General features: G+C 34.2%; 1 protein-coding gene across 6 annotated transcripts in view; it reads left to right on the forward strand.

Annotated features, from left to right (window-relative positions):
- Positions 1-14,215, forward strand: part of neo1b (neogenin 1b) — a 135,766-nt gene extending 121,551 nt beyond the window's left edge. Inside the window, exons 17-29 of one of the 6 annotated variants that reach the window (XM_058766390.1) lie at positions 1,574-1,806; positions 2,412-2,550; positions 3,372-3,479; positions 3,732-3,926; positions 4,009-4,041; positions 4,822-4,881; positions 4,971-5,109; positions 5,979-6,187; positions 6,280-6,372; positions 7,431-7,583; positions 10,811-11,053; positions 11,152-11,264; positions 12,333-14,214. In XM_058766390.1, coding sequence (XP_058622373.1) covers positions 1,574-1,806; positions 2,412-2,550; positions 3,372-3,479; positions 3,732-3,926; positions 4,009-4,041; positions 4,822-4,881; positions 4,971-5,109; positions 5,979-6,187; positions 6,280-6,372; positions 7,431-7,583; positions 10,811-11,053; positions 11,152-11,264; positions 12,333-12,416 — 1,802 coding nt within the window. In that variant the 3' untranslated portion in view covers positions 12,417-14,214. The other 5 variants (XM_058766388.1, XM_058766389.1, XM_058766391.1 and 2 more) reach the window with 5 other exon arrangements.
- The last annotated feature ends 273 nt before the right edge of the window (positions 14,216-14,488 follow it).

Consider the following 14,488-nt stretch of genomic DNA (forward strand, 5'->3'; position numbering starts at 1 on the left):
TGCGCTCGCGTCTCTCTTTCACTGGCTTTACGTCAGATGTCTCCGACAGCTGAACGCCGCTGTTAGAGGTTTCCAGACCCCCTGCCGTCCTGTCAGGTCGAGATTCGCGTCAGATCCCACTCTGTAGGCTTCGCATAACTCTTCTGACAGACCCCAAGACTCAAGTTTCCTAAGCTAGAGCACAAAATGACCCAGAAATGAGTTGAGGATGAACGTTAGCTTGTTTGCTACAATCATTTATAGCCTTTTTCTGCTGAGCCTGCATTTTCTGTTGTTGTTGACGACAACAAAATCAGTGGATATTTTCACAGAAAAATCAATAGCAATTCCAGGTGAATCTTAATTAAATGTTCAGAGCTCAATTGATCAGCAACATGCTGTTAATTACAGGATCATTTGGATTTGCCAAATTAGCAAAAAAACACTGTAATAGGACAGACATTAAAATACACACTTTTTAGAAAGTCAAACCACAAAATAAAAGCTCTTAAGACAGCCATAATTATATTTTTTATTTATTTACATAATTATTATTGTAATTTTACTGTTTTACTTTTCATATAAAGTTTGTATTAAAATTATTATTGTCACTGAAATCATTAAATATTATTATATAAATTTCTATTATTCATTTTTCTAATTAACAGTAAAATTCTATTATTGCAATAGTAATATATTTTTATATTTTATCTTTTTCATATTTTTATAAATCAAATAACATAAAAATACTTTGAATAATAATAATTGTTGTTGTTGTTGTTATTAAATACTGATATAATAATAATTAATTCTATTATAAGTATTATTTTTATTTAAATTATTATTAATTACTTTTATAAATACTACTATTATTCTTTTTATTTTACAGTAAAATGGTATTGCAATAGTAATATTTTTAAATATGATCTTTTTGTATTTTTATAAATCAAATCAAATAAGTATTTTGAATAATAATTATTATTATTAAACACTGTTTAAAAATTCTTTTAAATACTATTATATATTATTATTATTATTATTATTATTATTACTGCTCAATACGCTAAAAAGGATGATTTAGCCAACAAGTACCACACATGTCCATTGTAAGTGCATCACTGTGTACTTGGTTTTTGTCTTTTCACATTCTGAGGAATGAGTTGAAATAATTTTCTGTGGTAATTGTTGCATATACTGACCTTTAGAGCTTAAATTGTATTAAGCTTGTATTGTTATTATTGTATTATATTGTATCATTGTATTATTTCTTGTAATTTTCAGTGAGTATTTTTCTGTGTCTTTAAATGCTGCAATATAATCCTTGACTTGTAATAGAAATTGTCCATTTGACACCAATTATAATCAATGTTTTTTGCATATATACTGTTTTAAATTAAATATGGAGCTTTTTAATTCTAATAATATCTCTCTTTCTCTTTTTCATTCATTTTTCCTCCCACTCGTCCACCACTGAACCATTAATCCATTTTATGTTGTCTAACCCTGATCAATCCTTCCATATTTTTTAAACCCATGTGATTTTGTTGTTTTTTTTGTTTGTTTTCTTGTTCTCCATTTATCACAATGCTGTCAGACCCCATAGACCCTGATATTGATTTTTATGAACTCTTTAATAACCCACACACCCCAGCACCCGACCCCACACCCATGCTGCCCCCGGTGGGCGTTCAGGCCACCGTCCTCAGCCACGACACCGTCAAAGTCAGCTGGGCCGACAACTCGCTCGCCAAGAACCAGAAGATCACCGACTCCAGATATTACACCATCCGCTGGAAGACCAACATCCCCGCCAACACCAAATACAAGGTGTCCACCGTCTCTTTGGAACCATATTTCATAATATTGATTTATTTGGTGTTCAAAGCAACTTTATTTCATCACTTAAACTGATGTTCTGAAGAGGACTGTAGCGGTAACTAAAACTAAAGTCATGTAATTGTATTTGCTCGAAGTAAAATAAACGTTAATCAAAGTAAAATGGAAAATAAATTAAACTTATTGCAGCCAGTTGCCAAGAAAACATTTGGAATATTTATTTAATATACCAAAATAACTAAAACTGAAATAAAATAATATTAAATAAAATAAATATATAGACAGTTGAAAAAATACAAAAACACAAGAAAATTACTAAAACTTTGAGATTTAAAAAAAACTATAATAGTTGCTCAATGATACTAAAATAACACTGATTCTGTATTTCAGTTCACAATATAGTTTTTTCCTGTGCTTGGAGCGCTCTCTAGTGTTCACTCTCTCAGAATGCATTAGATACCTGTTTGGAATGGAATACTAGTGTACTGCTTAATGCATACTACATAATATACTACTATATTTATTTTTATTATATATATTTTTGTTTTGCAATATGCAGAGATTTATGTGTTTTTCTGTTGCTTATGTCATGTCAGATGGCAAACACCACGTCTCTGTTTCATACGGTAACGGCTCTGAAGCCCAACACGCTTTATGAATTTTCCGTTATGGTGACCAAGAGCCGCAGGAGCAGTACGTGGAGTATGACGGCCCACGGGACCACCTTTGAGTCCAGTAAGATCACACACACACACAGCATTTTACTATCATACAGAAATAAATTACATTTTTTCTATAATATTTTCTCTTTCAAGAAAACAACTTGAATAGAACAATGAACAAATGAATAGCCGTTTAATCTAGTTTTATCTCATTAAACATACATGCACCAGTTTTTCTACACAGGTTCCCAATTATGTTATGACTATTGCAAGAGCGTTTTATTATATAATATGTATTTCATAATTTATTATAATTTGTCTATAAATGTTGACAAAACATGAGTTTTCTCAACCTGTGCACATTTTTCTTGTTTGTTTATATAAAAAATTCATGCGATTTGAAGTACATGAAATTCAAAAACAGATGTTTAGTTTTTAGGATGCATGCAAAATGAGTGCATATTTAATTAATGTCGTCTTTGCATTTTGTTCTCAAATTTTAAAAAAATTGTTTTTTCAGTACAAATCAGATTCAACATTTTCTCGACCCTCACTCCTCAACAAATCCCTTTACAGTTACATCCATTAATTTCTATAAGAGCTGAAAATTGAGTAAAATTATATTTTATATATATATATATATATATATATATATATATATATATATATATATATATATATATATATATATATATATATATATATATATATATATATATATATAAAATTATAAATAATAATAATTAATAATAACAAACAATAAATAGAACGAAAAGAAAAGCATCTTCTTTGCATTTTAACATGATTTTGGGGCATATTGCTATGACAAATCTTTTAGTAATAGCCTTTCTCACAGTATTTCCTTGTATTCTCTGCCTTTAATGTGATGTGTAGTTCCCAGCTCTGCTCCGAAAGATGTGACTGTGATCAGTAAAGAGGGAAATCCTCGAATCATCAACATCAACTGGCAGCCTCCAACTGAAGCCAATGGCAAAATCACAGGTACCCCAAAAACATGTCCCGCTCATATTACACCACGAAATATGAATTGAAGATAATCAACTCTGTTTTTAAGATAATTTTGCATTGTGATATTATTTGCATGACATGAAACAAATTTTAGACTGACATTTACCTGATTTACATTATGGATGCCGATCACAGGATTTACATAACCAGTCGTGCATCCAAACAGAAAAGTCTTCTCACCTCAAAGCATGATTTTCAGACGTCTGACAAATCTCTGTCTCTCAGGGTACATCATCTACTACAGCACCGATGTGAACGCCGAGGTCCATGATTGGGTCGTGGAGCCCGTGGTGGGAAACAGACTGACCCATCAGATTCAGGGTCTGACGCTGGACACCACATACTATTTCAAGATCCAGGCCAGAAACTCCAAAGGCATGGGACCCATGTCAGACGCGGTGCAGTTCCGCACCCCGAAAGGTAAAGCCTCAACCTCGTTTAGACTCACCTATTAAAACATAACTTATGCTCATTAATTCATTCTGTTTGTCTTTGTTTCCAGCTGAACCATCAGACAAAATGTCAAGTGATCAAGGTAATTAAGCATGTTTCTAATGCAATTAAACAGTCACACAGCATTAAGTTTTAAATGCATTAATATTATTGCCAATTTATAATACATATATGATTTATTATATTATTATACATATTATTCATACATAATTAAATAATATTATATAAGATATGTAAAATATTATTTTAGATGTTTAGAAGTTTAATGGTCAAAGCAGTTACCAGCCGTTTTAGTTTTGCCATATAACACTAAAAATGAAATTTATATTAAATGTATTTTATTTAATTGAAATACAATTTTAATTGAATTAAATTAATTTGAATTTCAAGTTAAATATATTCTTGAAAAAAAAAAAAAAAAAAATATATATATATATATATATATATATATATATATATATATATATATATATGTATATATATTTCAAGAATATATTTAACTTGAAATTCAAATTTATATATATATATATATATATATATATATATATATATATATATACATATATATACATATATACATGCATTTAAAGCTATAAACATTTAGTTTTATATATTTATACATTTTTTATCATTAAATAAAAAGTGTAGCCATATATAATTATATATGTATTTTATAATCATTTTAAATATTCATACAATTTATATACAACAACATGCATCATTTTGCTAAACATGTTGAATTAAATTATATATTCATTTTAATAAGTTACAAATGTAGAATATATTAATATATTTTAAAAAATACACATAAAACATAATATATAAATATATTCAGTTAAATTAAGTTCTTTGATGTCTGTAGGGCTGCAAGTCAAACCCGGTCACCCGACTCTACCGGAGCACGGGATTGGATCAAACATGGGTAACCAGGAAGACACTCTTTAAAGACAGACACGTGACTCATTAAGACCTGCGGTGAAGTAACGCAGTCTTTCTCTCTGTGTGTGTCAGATAAACCAGGCATCACGGGCAGCCAGGAGAATCATATTCTGGTGATCGTGGTGATTGTCTCTGTTGGCGTGTTCACCATCATCGCTGTGGTCGTGGGGGCCGTCCTGTGTACGCGCCGCTCCAACTCCCACCAGAAAAAGTGTGTTCTTCACTCTTCTGTCTTCTTTTAAGCTCAAATACACATTTGTATTAAAACATTCCGTCCAGGGATTTTACCAGGAATAAGAATTGTTTTTGATTACCCAGAATAAGTGCTTGAGATTTCACAGAATGCCTAAAAACCTCTTAACTGTGGTAAAAGCACTGTCATAAACTACAACAGGAATGAATAATTAAAAGTACAGAAAAAGACTTAAATTTTTGTGATCTTAAGTGCTGCATGATCTGACTTCAGTTCATCTCAAAATGCTTGAATGTTGTTGTTCTGTCACAAAGAACCTTCTATTTTAATGTTATTAAGTTACTATGTAAACATTAAAATATGAATATGTGGGACTTTAATGGTATGTAAACATTTATGTGACATTATCTTTAAATGTCTATTTAAAGATTCATTTTAATTTACCATTTACTAATAGTATATATTTAATATACAAAATAAATTTGATATTACAAAAATATATTTCATAACATATCAAAAGATCATTTTAATGAGAAAAAAATTAACCAATAAAATGTAACTAAAACAAAGCTAAATTGATTTTTTTACCTTTTTATGTCAAATCCATCTCTATGAAATTATTTTAAATTATCATAAATTTAAATTATAGCAATGTATCACACATATTGTATCGAGTAGCATTTATAATGTATCTACTGTCAGAGTGCCAATATAATCAAACTACCAAACCAAACACTCTTGTTTCAGATATTTGTTTCATGATTTTAAAATAGTAAAAATTATAATTTAAAGATCTGAGCTGGTAGGTTCAAAAAAGGAAAAAAATAAAAATATCTGTCTCTTATATTCAATATTAAATATTCAAGCAAAAGCATGTGTGTTTTCAGGAAACGTGCGGCCTGTAAGTCCAGCACCAGCTCACACAAGTACAAGAGCTCATCTAAAGACCTGAAACCACCTGATCTGTGGATCCATCACGAGCGTCTGGAGCTCAAACCCATGGACAAATCACCCGAGCCCAACCCGGTCATGACAGAAACGCCCATCCCGCGGACCACCCAGGACCCGGCCGCTGAGCCCAGCCATCAGAGACGGGGTGAGAGCAGAGCGCCAGCTTCATCTCACCTACACCTAACCCAGCATCCAGGACCGAGTCTGTTTCATAAACGCCTTTCTGCATGTGTGCAGGTCATGAGGGGGAGGAGAGCGTGTCCACTTTGGCCGGTCGGAGGGGAGTGAGGCCGAAAATAATGATGCCGTTTGACTCTCAGCCTTCCCAGCGTAAGTTCACGGAGTTACCAGCTTTTTTGCAAAGAAAAAGCAAGCAAAAAGGGCACGTCATTGTCCCATGCCATCTCAGCGTGTCCTGTGCTTTTCACGTTGTGCTGAGTGAAGCGCAGTGCTCGTCTTGTGTCATAGCAGCAAACTAAATCCAAACCTAGTGAGCTTCCATCTTAATGCCAGTGCTGTGACAAAACAATAGGCAGCAATGTCGTGTTGTCTTTTAAGACGGCATATATTTGCATATTGCATATATCCTTCCTAGTCAAAGCAGCCTCATAATACATTACAGATCCATTCAAAACGAAAAATTATTATAAGTCTAATGCATTCAATCTAACGGTTCAGTCTAATTTGACTAAATATTTGCATCTGCTTTCTATTTAATTATGTTTCATAGAGTATCATAGGGCAACATACTGAGAATGTTTTATATTTTATGTACTTATTTATATGTACATATATATAATTATCGTTAAAACAGTAACAAAATAAAATATTTACCTAAACAAATTTTGCAAATAAAATGTATAAATATATTATATAAAATGTATTTAAATTATAAAACATTTAATAATTTCGTATAAAAATATTTTTAAAAAATGAATACTTTTCTATTATTATTAAAACACTATTGAAACCACTGAAAGCTAAATTACAAAGTTAAATCAATCGTATAACCTTTTGTATTCATTGTAGTTATTATTACCAACTGTTATTTTATTTTGGATTTATTGTTTTGTTTTCAGAACTATGATTTGAATGTAGTAAAATCGAAACTACAACTATTTATTTATGTGATGCGCACAGCTGCTGCCAATGTAGAGCGTTCCAAATCACTTACTTAAGAGGTTGCATATCGTTTAGAACGCTGCCTTAGTAGGGATGCTGTCTATGTAGGCGGAATACAGCAAAGCAGCTCACTAAGTTTTGGAACAGATGTGTTGTGCTGTGTTGTCGTGGTAACCTCACTGTGTGTGTGTGTGTGTGTGTGTGTGTGTGTGTGTGTGTGTGTGTGTGTGTGTGTGTGTGTGTGTGTGTGTGTGTGCGTGTCTCAGCTGTGATTAGCGCTCACCCCATCCATCCCCTCGATCATCTTCATCACCATCATCATCACTATCACCTCCCGCCGCGTGGCTACCTTCATCACCAGATCAGCCTGAGAGCGCCTGCCACCCCCAGCACGTTCTCAGACAGACCTCCGTCTGCAGGTGAGAGCGCAGTGATGCTTCTCCAGGGTACTTCAAAGGATACACATTAAATAAACATAATACTCAACATGGTACCATGGTTACTGTGAGTAATGTATCTACTTTAGAGAGCTTTGAGAATAGTTATGATCTTAAAATGTTAACCCTCTAAGCGCCAAAGTCGCAAAATTGCGACAAGACGTCATACTTCATTAAACAAACTGTAGTTCCTAATATGGTGTAGTATCTCATTTGTATTCCCTACCACTAGATGGCAGACATGTAGTACTTCGATTCTAGACCAAAATTGTTCGAGGAAATAGCAGAGCAAGTGAGCTATCGTGTCATTGATGCGGAAGCAGTTCAGTTCTTAGCGTCTGAGTAAATTGTGAGATTTGTGAGAGAAAATCGCCAAATGGCTAATAAAAAGTTGTACTGTGAGGACGTGTTGCAAATGTTATTCGCCTGTTCTGACTCTGAAGGGGAATATTTGCCTTTGGAAATGACGATCGGCCGTCTAATGATTGCGCATCTCCCGGTACATCTTTGCATGCGCAATGGCGCCGCCGTAAATGGCGAGAGTGTTCACAAAGCACCATCAAGTGATAATTTCGAGCCTTGCCCAACGGGGATGAGGGTGGCAGGGGTGGACGTGGTCTTAGTGTCCATAGGAGAGGCATCGCGTTACTGATGGTCGGCCAGACTGCGACTTTTTTTCTGATCACGCGCGCTCAAAGGGCCGCCGGCAGGCAGTACAGGTGCAGTCAGTGTGGGGTAGGTCTGTGCACTGTGCCATGCAATGAGAGGTACATACTCTCAAGAACTATAAACTGTCACCTAGATACCTGATTGGGCAGATGGCTGGTCAACTGATAAAAAAAATAGGTACATGTATTTTACTATGGCACAGTAATATAGTAATAATTTACTACTTTCTCCTGTTTTACTGTTGATTTCCTCTTTTCATGATCATTTGGAATGAGGATAAAAAGACAAAAAAAAAAAAAACATGCAAATAAGTTCAAACATCCATTCAATATCTATTATTTCCTGAATATTACTGATGAACTGATCAAAAAGTAGGCTACTGTTCACATGCGTTTTACACATAGTATAGTAATATAGTAATAATTTAGTACTTTCTCCTGTTTTATTGTTGGTTTCCTCTTTTCCTGATCATGTGGAATGAGGATAAAAAGACAAAAAAAACCTAAAAAAAAACATGCAAATAAGTTCAAATATCAATTCAATATCTACTATTTCCTGAATATTATGAAATTCAAGAGGACCGCCCCCTGATGACATCATAATATGCAAATTAGATGAGTATATTTACACCCCACATAAACTTTAGGTCATGCCCAACATTTTTCTAATTTACAGTAGATCTCTATCTTTAAACCCTTTCAAGCTACAAGCTTTTGAAATCTTGATGTCAAAATCCAGCATTTTTTCAAAAAAACCCTGGCGCCTAAAGGGTTAAAATGGGTGATTCAGTCTTATGGTTGATCTGAGCTGCAACTGAAATACTATCACAAGTTTTGACCCATCAACTACCATATACATACACACAGTCAAACCAAAATTTATGGAATATGACGAATCACAACACCACGGTGACCCAAGGAAAAATGGGGATTAAAGTCCAAAACATGACTTGAAATAACCTAACAAATCAATCGGGGCTAAAGCGGTTCTCACTAATTTGTGCACGCTTATTCTTAAGCAGCCCTTAATGTCGATCATGCATCAAATCGATCCACCATGACGAATATATTTGTGCTGTTTAATGCATTTGAGACGTGTTTTCCTCAGTGCATAACTGACATGTCACGAGTATATTTTTCATCTGTAAATGTTAGAAAGTCATGCAAACATTTCCATTTTGCTGTCAGGAGTGGGCGAGGCACGCGAGAGCAACGAGCGCTAAACAGACGGAGCGCAATAATTCTGAGTAAAATATACATTTTGCTAAAATATTTGTTGTTGGACATTAAATGTATCTTTTGTAGAATTTTAAACCTACATATAAGTGTAAGTTTGTAATGGGTGAATCAAATGTAAGTTAGTACAGTCCTAATCACTGATCTCAGATGAGTTAATGTGTGTTTTTTTATAGCAGTTTAAATAGTCGTTTTCTTTATTATTTATTTTCATTTTTAATTCAGTGATTTTAACTTTTAATTTAGTTATTTTAATGCTTTAAAGAGGCATTTTAGATTGTAATGTTCTAATGTTCTGCTATCTGTTCTGCAAATTATAAAAGGTACAGCTGTCATAAAACCAGAGAGAAAGGCTGCATGGCTAGTAACTGTAAAAAAGTCAAATGATAGTATGTGAGACGGTGGTAATATCATTGTGTTCCTATTGGTCAGTGTTAGAGGAACTCAGCTTAGCCTGCTTTAGACCAGGGGCCTGTACCATGATGGTAGCTAAACATATACCGAGTTGCAGGATTAGTTTCGAGTTGACAAAACCAAACCACTTTGTTGGTACCATGATGCTGATCATCAACTTTCTCTGTCAACTCAGGCTTTGATCCTGAGTTTGTGGAGCGCATGCGCTTGAATGTGTGGCATCATGGTGAACAGCCAATCATATGTCTTGCAACACAGAGCAATTGCGATTCGCTTCTCGTGAGAGAGCCAAAAGATCCAAAACGCTTTTGATAAAGGTTCAAAATTGAAGAATATGAGGAATTTAAATTCAAATTTACACTGAAGAAAGTACTTGTCCATGAAAGAGGACAAATAAAATACTTTGTCTTGCTCTATCAGTGCAGTCACAAGTGAGTGACTTTTGCCTCAGATGTGTCACTTTGCTCACATCTGATTGGTCCAATTTCAGTTTGAGATCTCTAACATGGAACATAACCCGCCCGGAGCAGATTAGCTGTGGAGTGTGTGTGTGTGTGTATATATATATATATATATATATATATATATATATATATATATATATATATATATACACACACACACACACACACACACACACACACACACACACACACACACACACACACACACACACACACACACACACACACACACACACACACTGTATGTATGTATGTGTATATGTGTACAAATCATTGGTGTTTGGTGATGAGTTTTTATATATATATATATATATATATATATATATATATATATATATATATATATATATATATATATATATATATATATATATATATATAAATTTGTATTGTAGTAATATAGTAATTTCTGTGTGTGTGTGTGTAGAATCTGTAAGGAATCAACCTGAACCTCCGGTTGCCCCCAGTCAGCCCAGCACTACAGCTGAACTGCAGAAGACAGAGGCGGTGATCGAAGAGGAAGAGCCGCCGAGCATAAACCCTCCGACAGCCCACGTCCGGCCCACACACCCGCTCAAGAGCTTCGCTGTGCCAACCGTCACCGTTTCCGCCCATAACCCGCCCACCTATGAGACCGCATTACCCAGCACCCCTCTTCTAGCACAACCAGGTCTGTTTTTTTTTTTAAAAATACATGCGTACCAAAAAAACCACTGTGGTAGATAGTTTCACATGTTGTGGAGCTCAGCATGTTCGTCTGTGTTTCAGTGCCCGGCGTGAAGACCGCGTCTATCGGGACACTAAATCGAGTGCGAGCTCCGATGGCAGTAACAGTCCCCAGTGCACCTGACCAATCAGAAACCAGCAAGATGCTGGACATGGTGAGTACTGGAGACATGTCTCACTTCCTGTAATGTAGAGGTTGACCGCGCTGGTGCACTGTATTTCAGTAAATGCTTCATTATCATGAAAACATCTTATGTTCACATCAGTGCTATTTTAGTATTATTTTATACTATTGTAGTTTATTATAGTCAAATATCATATTCGATACGATTCACAATTAAATTCAATGCGATTCAATCAACGATTCGATTCTTGTGTGTGTGAGATGAAATTGCAGTATGACGAACTGCAACTTCATTTCAGATTATTTCAATTAAAATGTTTTTAAGAGTTTTAGTTTTAGCTAACAGTAACAACCCTGGTAATAAGAAATTATATTTTGCATAAAGAAATGAAGCCTGTTTTTAGGACCACTAAGATTTTTTTACATTGTGATATTTTTTTATGACAAATCAGCAGATTATTAATTTAAAATTGAATAAATAGACTATAAATAGTCTTTAAATTCTCATTATTTTATGCAATAAAATATCTCAATGTGATATATATATATTTTTTTTAATTGTGTTTAGATATTTATCATATATTTTGTAGTCCATATATATTTGCAAATTTTGTCAATTTTCATTAAATTTTAAATTTGGTTTTAAAAAATGAATGTGAATTGTAGTAAAATAGTTACATTATTTTAACAAAATTTATTTGTAATTTTTTTTTTTAAGTGTTATGTTCCATTATATGAAAGTTTGAATGTGTGTTTAATTTTTTATTTCTCCTATTTCTTCTCTTTTTACTCACTGGCTGGCTTAATTTAAATGGTTTTGTCTTTCTGTGTCTAATTTCGAATAACGAATAACTCCAAATATGAAATGCTTTTTAATTTGTGCTACGCTTCTGAAATGCATGCGCTTTTGTTTGTTTTGTTGTAGGTTGCGCTGTAGCGTCTTTCTTTATACTTTCAATCTCACCAAACCCATTTCCCTCCTTTTTCCTCTCGCTTTTCCTCTTTCTGCTTGTTTTGTTGGTTCTTTTTTTCCCTCCGTTGCATCCCTCAATCCTAACTCTAACACGGCTTGTCTGGCATGGCTCTCTCTCTCTCTCAGACGTATGAGACGGATGAACTCTCAGAGGAAATGGCCCACCTGGAGGGTCTGATGAAGGACCTGAATGCCATCACCACAGGCTGAAGCGCTGCAATCACACACGGCTGAACCGCGTCCTCAGGAACAACCAGGACATTTGAATGAACACTGATCTCAGATCAGCCTTGAGAATGACTGAAAACAGATCACCGCTTCATCTTCTCCATCCTGCATGGCAGAGAAATCTGTAAAATGATGAAAACTCAATGCCATTTTCTCAACTCGGATGAACCGTTCCACACAGAAAACACACAGTTTTTTGTAGGATTGTATTTACGTATTCCATATTTTTAGCCTGTATGTGTTTTCATTGTGTATATGATCATTTTAGGACTTTTATTTCTTAGGGTGAAACCTCACATGCTCAAACATTGGGCTTCATTCATGAAATGCAAGCAGAATAATTTTGTGTAAAATATGCGTAAAACCATTCTTATGTAAATTGCCGCATTCAAATCAATGCAAAAATTTACACAATGAACGATTTACACCAAAATTTGTACGTGGATCCATTTTCACGTAAATGTTGCATTCAGAATATCGTTATTGCGTAAATTGTCAAATGGGCATTTTTTCAGCGTCGGTAACATCATCTTAGTTGTTGCATTTGAATTGAATGCCACGATTTGCATAAGAGCAGTTATTGAACAATTTGCAAATAATTTACAATTATTTGTTTGCTCATGAATGTTTCATGGACTTTTTTGCAGTGTCTTACATCATGTTTAAATGTTTCATCTCTGGAGAGAAACCAAAATCTCTTGTCCTCAGACGCCGGTAGCATTCAAAGTCTGAATATGCATTGGAAATTTCCACATGGACAGACATTTACGACCATCTTAATTCAGTCCCAATCCAGTAACGTTGATGTTTGGTGCTTCAGAAACTCCTCAAACGTGGGACTTGTGAGAACGGAGAACGAATGAACCGGTTCCTCATGTACGTTCCTCTTCCTCAGGACCCTGATACCTGTTTTTGGGGCCCTGGAGATTCATCATGAAGGAGTTTAATGCCAAGTGACTCTCAGATTTTTGTACTTTGAGAGGTATATAAATATATATACGATGAACTGCAAATGTTTGCTTACGTGAATACTTTGTACACTCTCAAAAAGGACAATTTTTTATATATATATATTCATCTTTCGGTTGGTTTTTATATGAAGATGACACATTGCTTTGTAAACATTTTCCATGTAAGTTATGAACGGTTAAATATTCTGCGTTGTGTTTTCACCGTGCTGTTTAGCCAATCCCTTCTCCCAAAGAATGAGCGAAAGAAAATATCAGCGACAAACTCTGCCTTGCTCGTGTACAGTTTCTCACGTCATGAATGTCAATGTGGCTGTAACCAGGTCTGCTTATGAATACAATTGTTGTTTGTGTTTACAATAACGGGGGAAGATTTAAAAAAAAAAAAGGAAAAAAAAGAAGACACCAAACCATGTTGTATGGCTGGTGTACCGTCAACTGTCATTTGCACTTTTTATATTTTGGATTTGAAATGAATCGCTGATGCCATGTGAAATATGAACCTATTTTATGTAACAATGATGTCACAAGTAAACGGCTGGTTTCAAAGACATTTAACTGTTGTTTATTTTGTTACATTGTTAAATAAGACCATATTTGCATTTTTCTCAAACTTGTGATTTTCGGTTCAACGTTCGCTGAAGAAAAGTGGAACGATTATTTATTTTAAGTTATTTTACAATGTATTGTAGCTCATTACTTTAATTATCAATGCTGATTTTGTACTCTGCTCAATTCAGGCATCTAGAAGGTCACTGATGGATAAAAGGTAGATCAAATAAATCAATGAAAAAGTTATGGACAAATCAAACTGGACCAAATACAAAGCCTTGTGGGACACCGCTGGTTAAAAACAAAGAACTTGGGCCGTAAGTCTGAAAAAGTGTTAAATTTACATAATTTTATCATCAGTTCCACATGAATCAAGTTACGCAAACATAATTTGTTCACATAACTTCATGGAAGTTATTTCTAAGTGATCCAATTAAGGGGTCTTAATGTGTTGATTTATTCAGTTTCATATTTTTTGTCACAATGCAAAATTGTAATATTGTTTCATTAGCTAATTAACTATTAGCTAGCAAT

This window comes from Onychostoma macrolepis, chromosome 25 (genome assembly GCF_012432095.1).
Source record: "Onychostoma macrolepis isolate SWU-2019 chromosome 25, ASM1243209v1, whole genome shotgun sequence".
Lineage (NCBI taxonomy): Eukaryota > Metazoa > Chordata > Actinopteri > Cypriniformes > Cyprinidae > Onychostoma > Onychostoma macrolepis.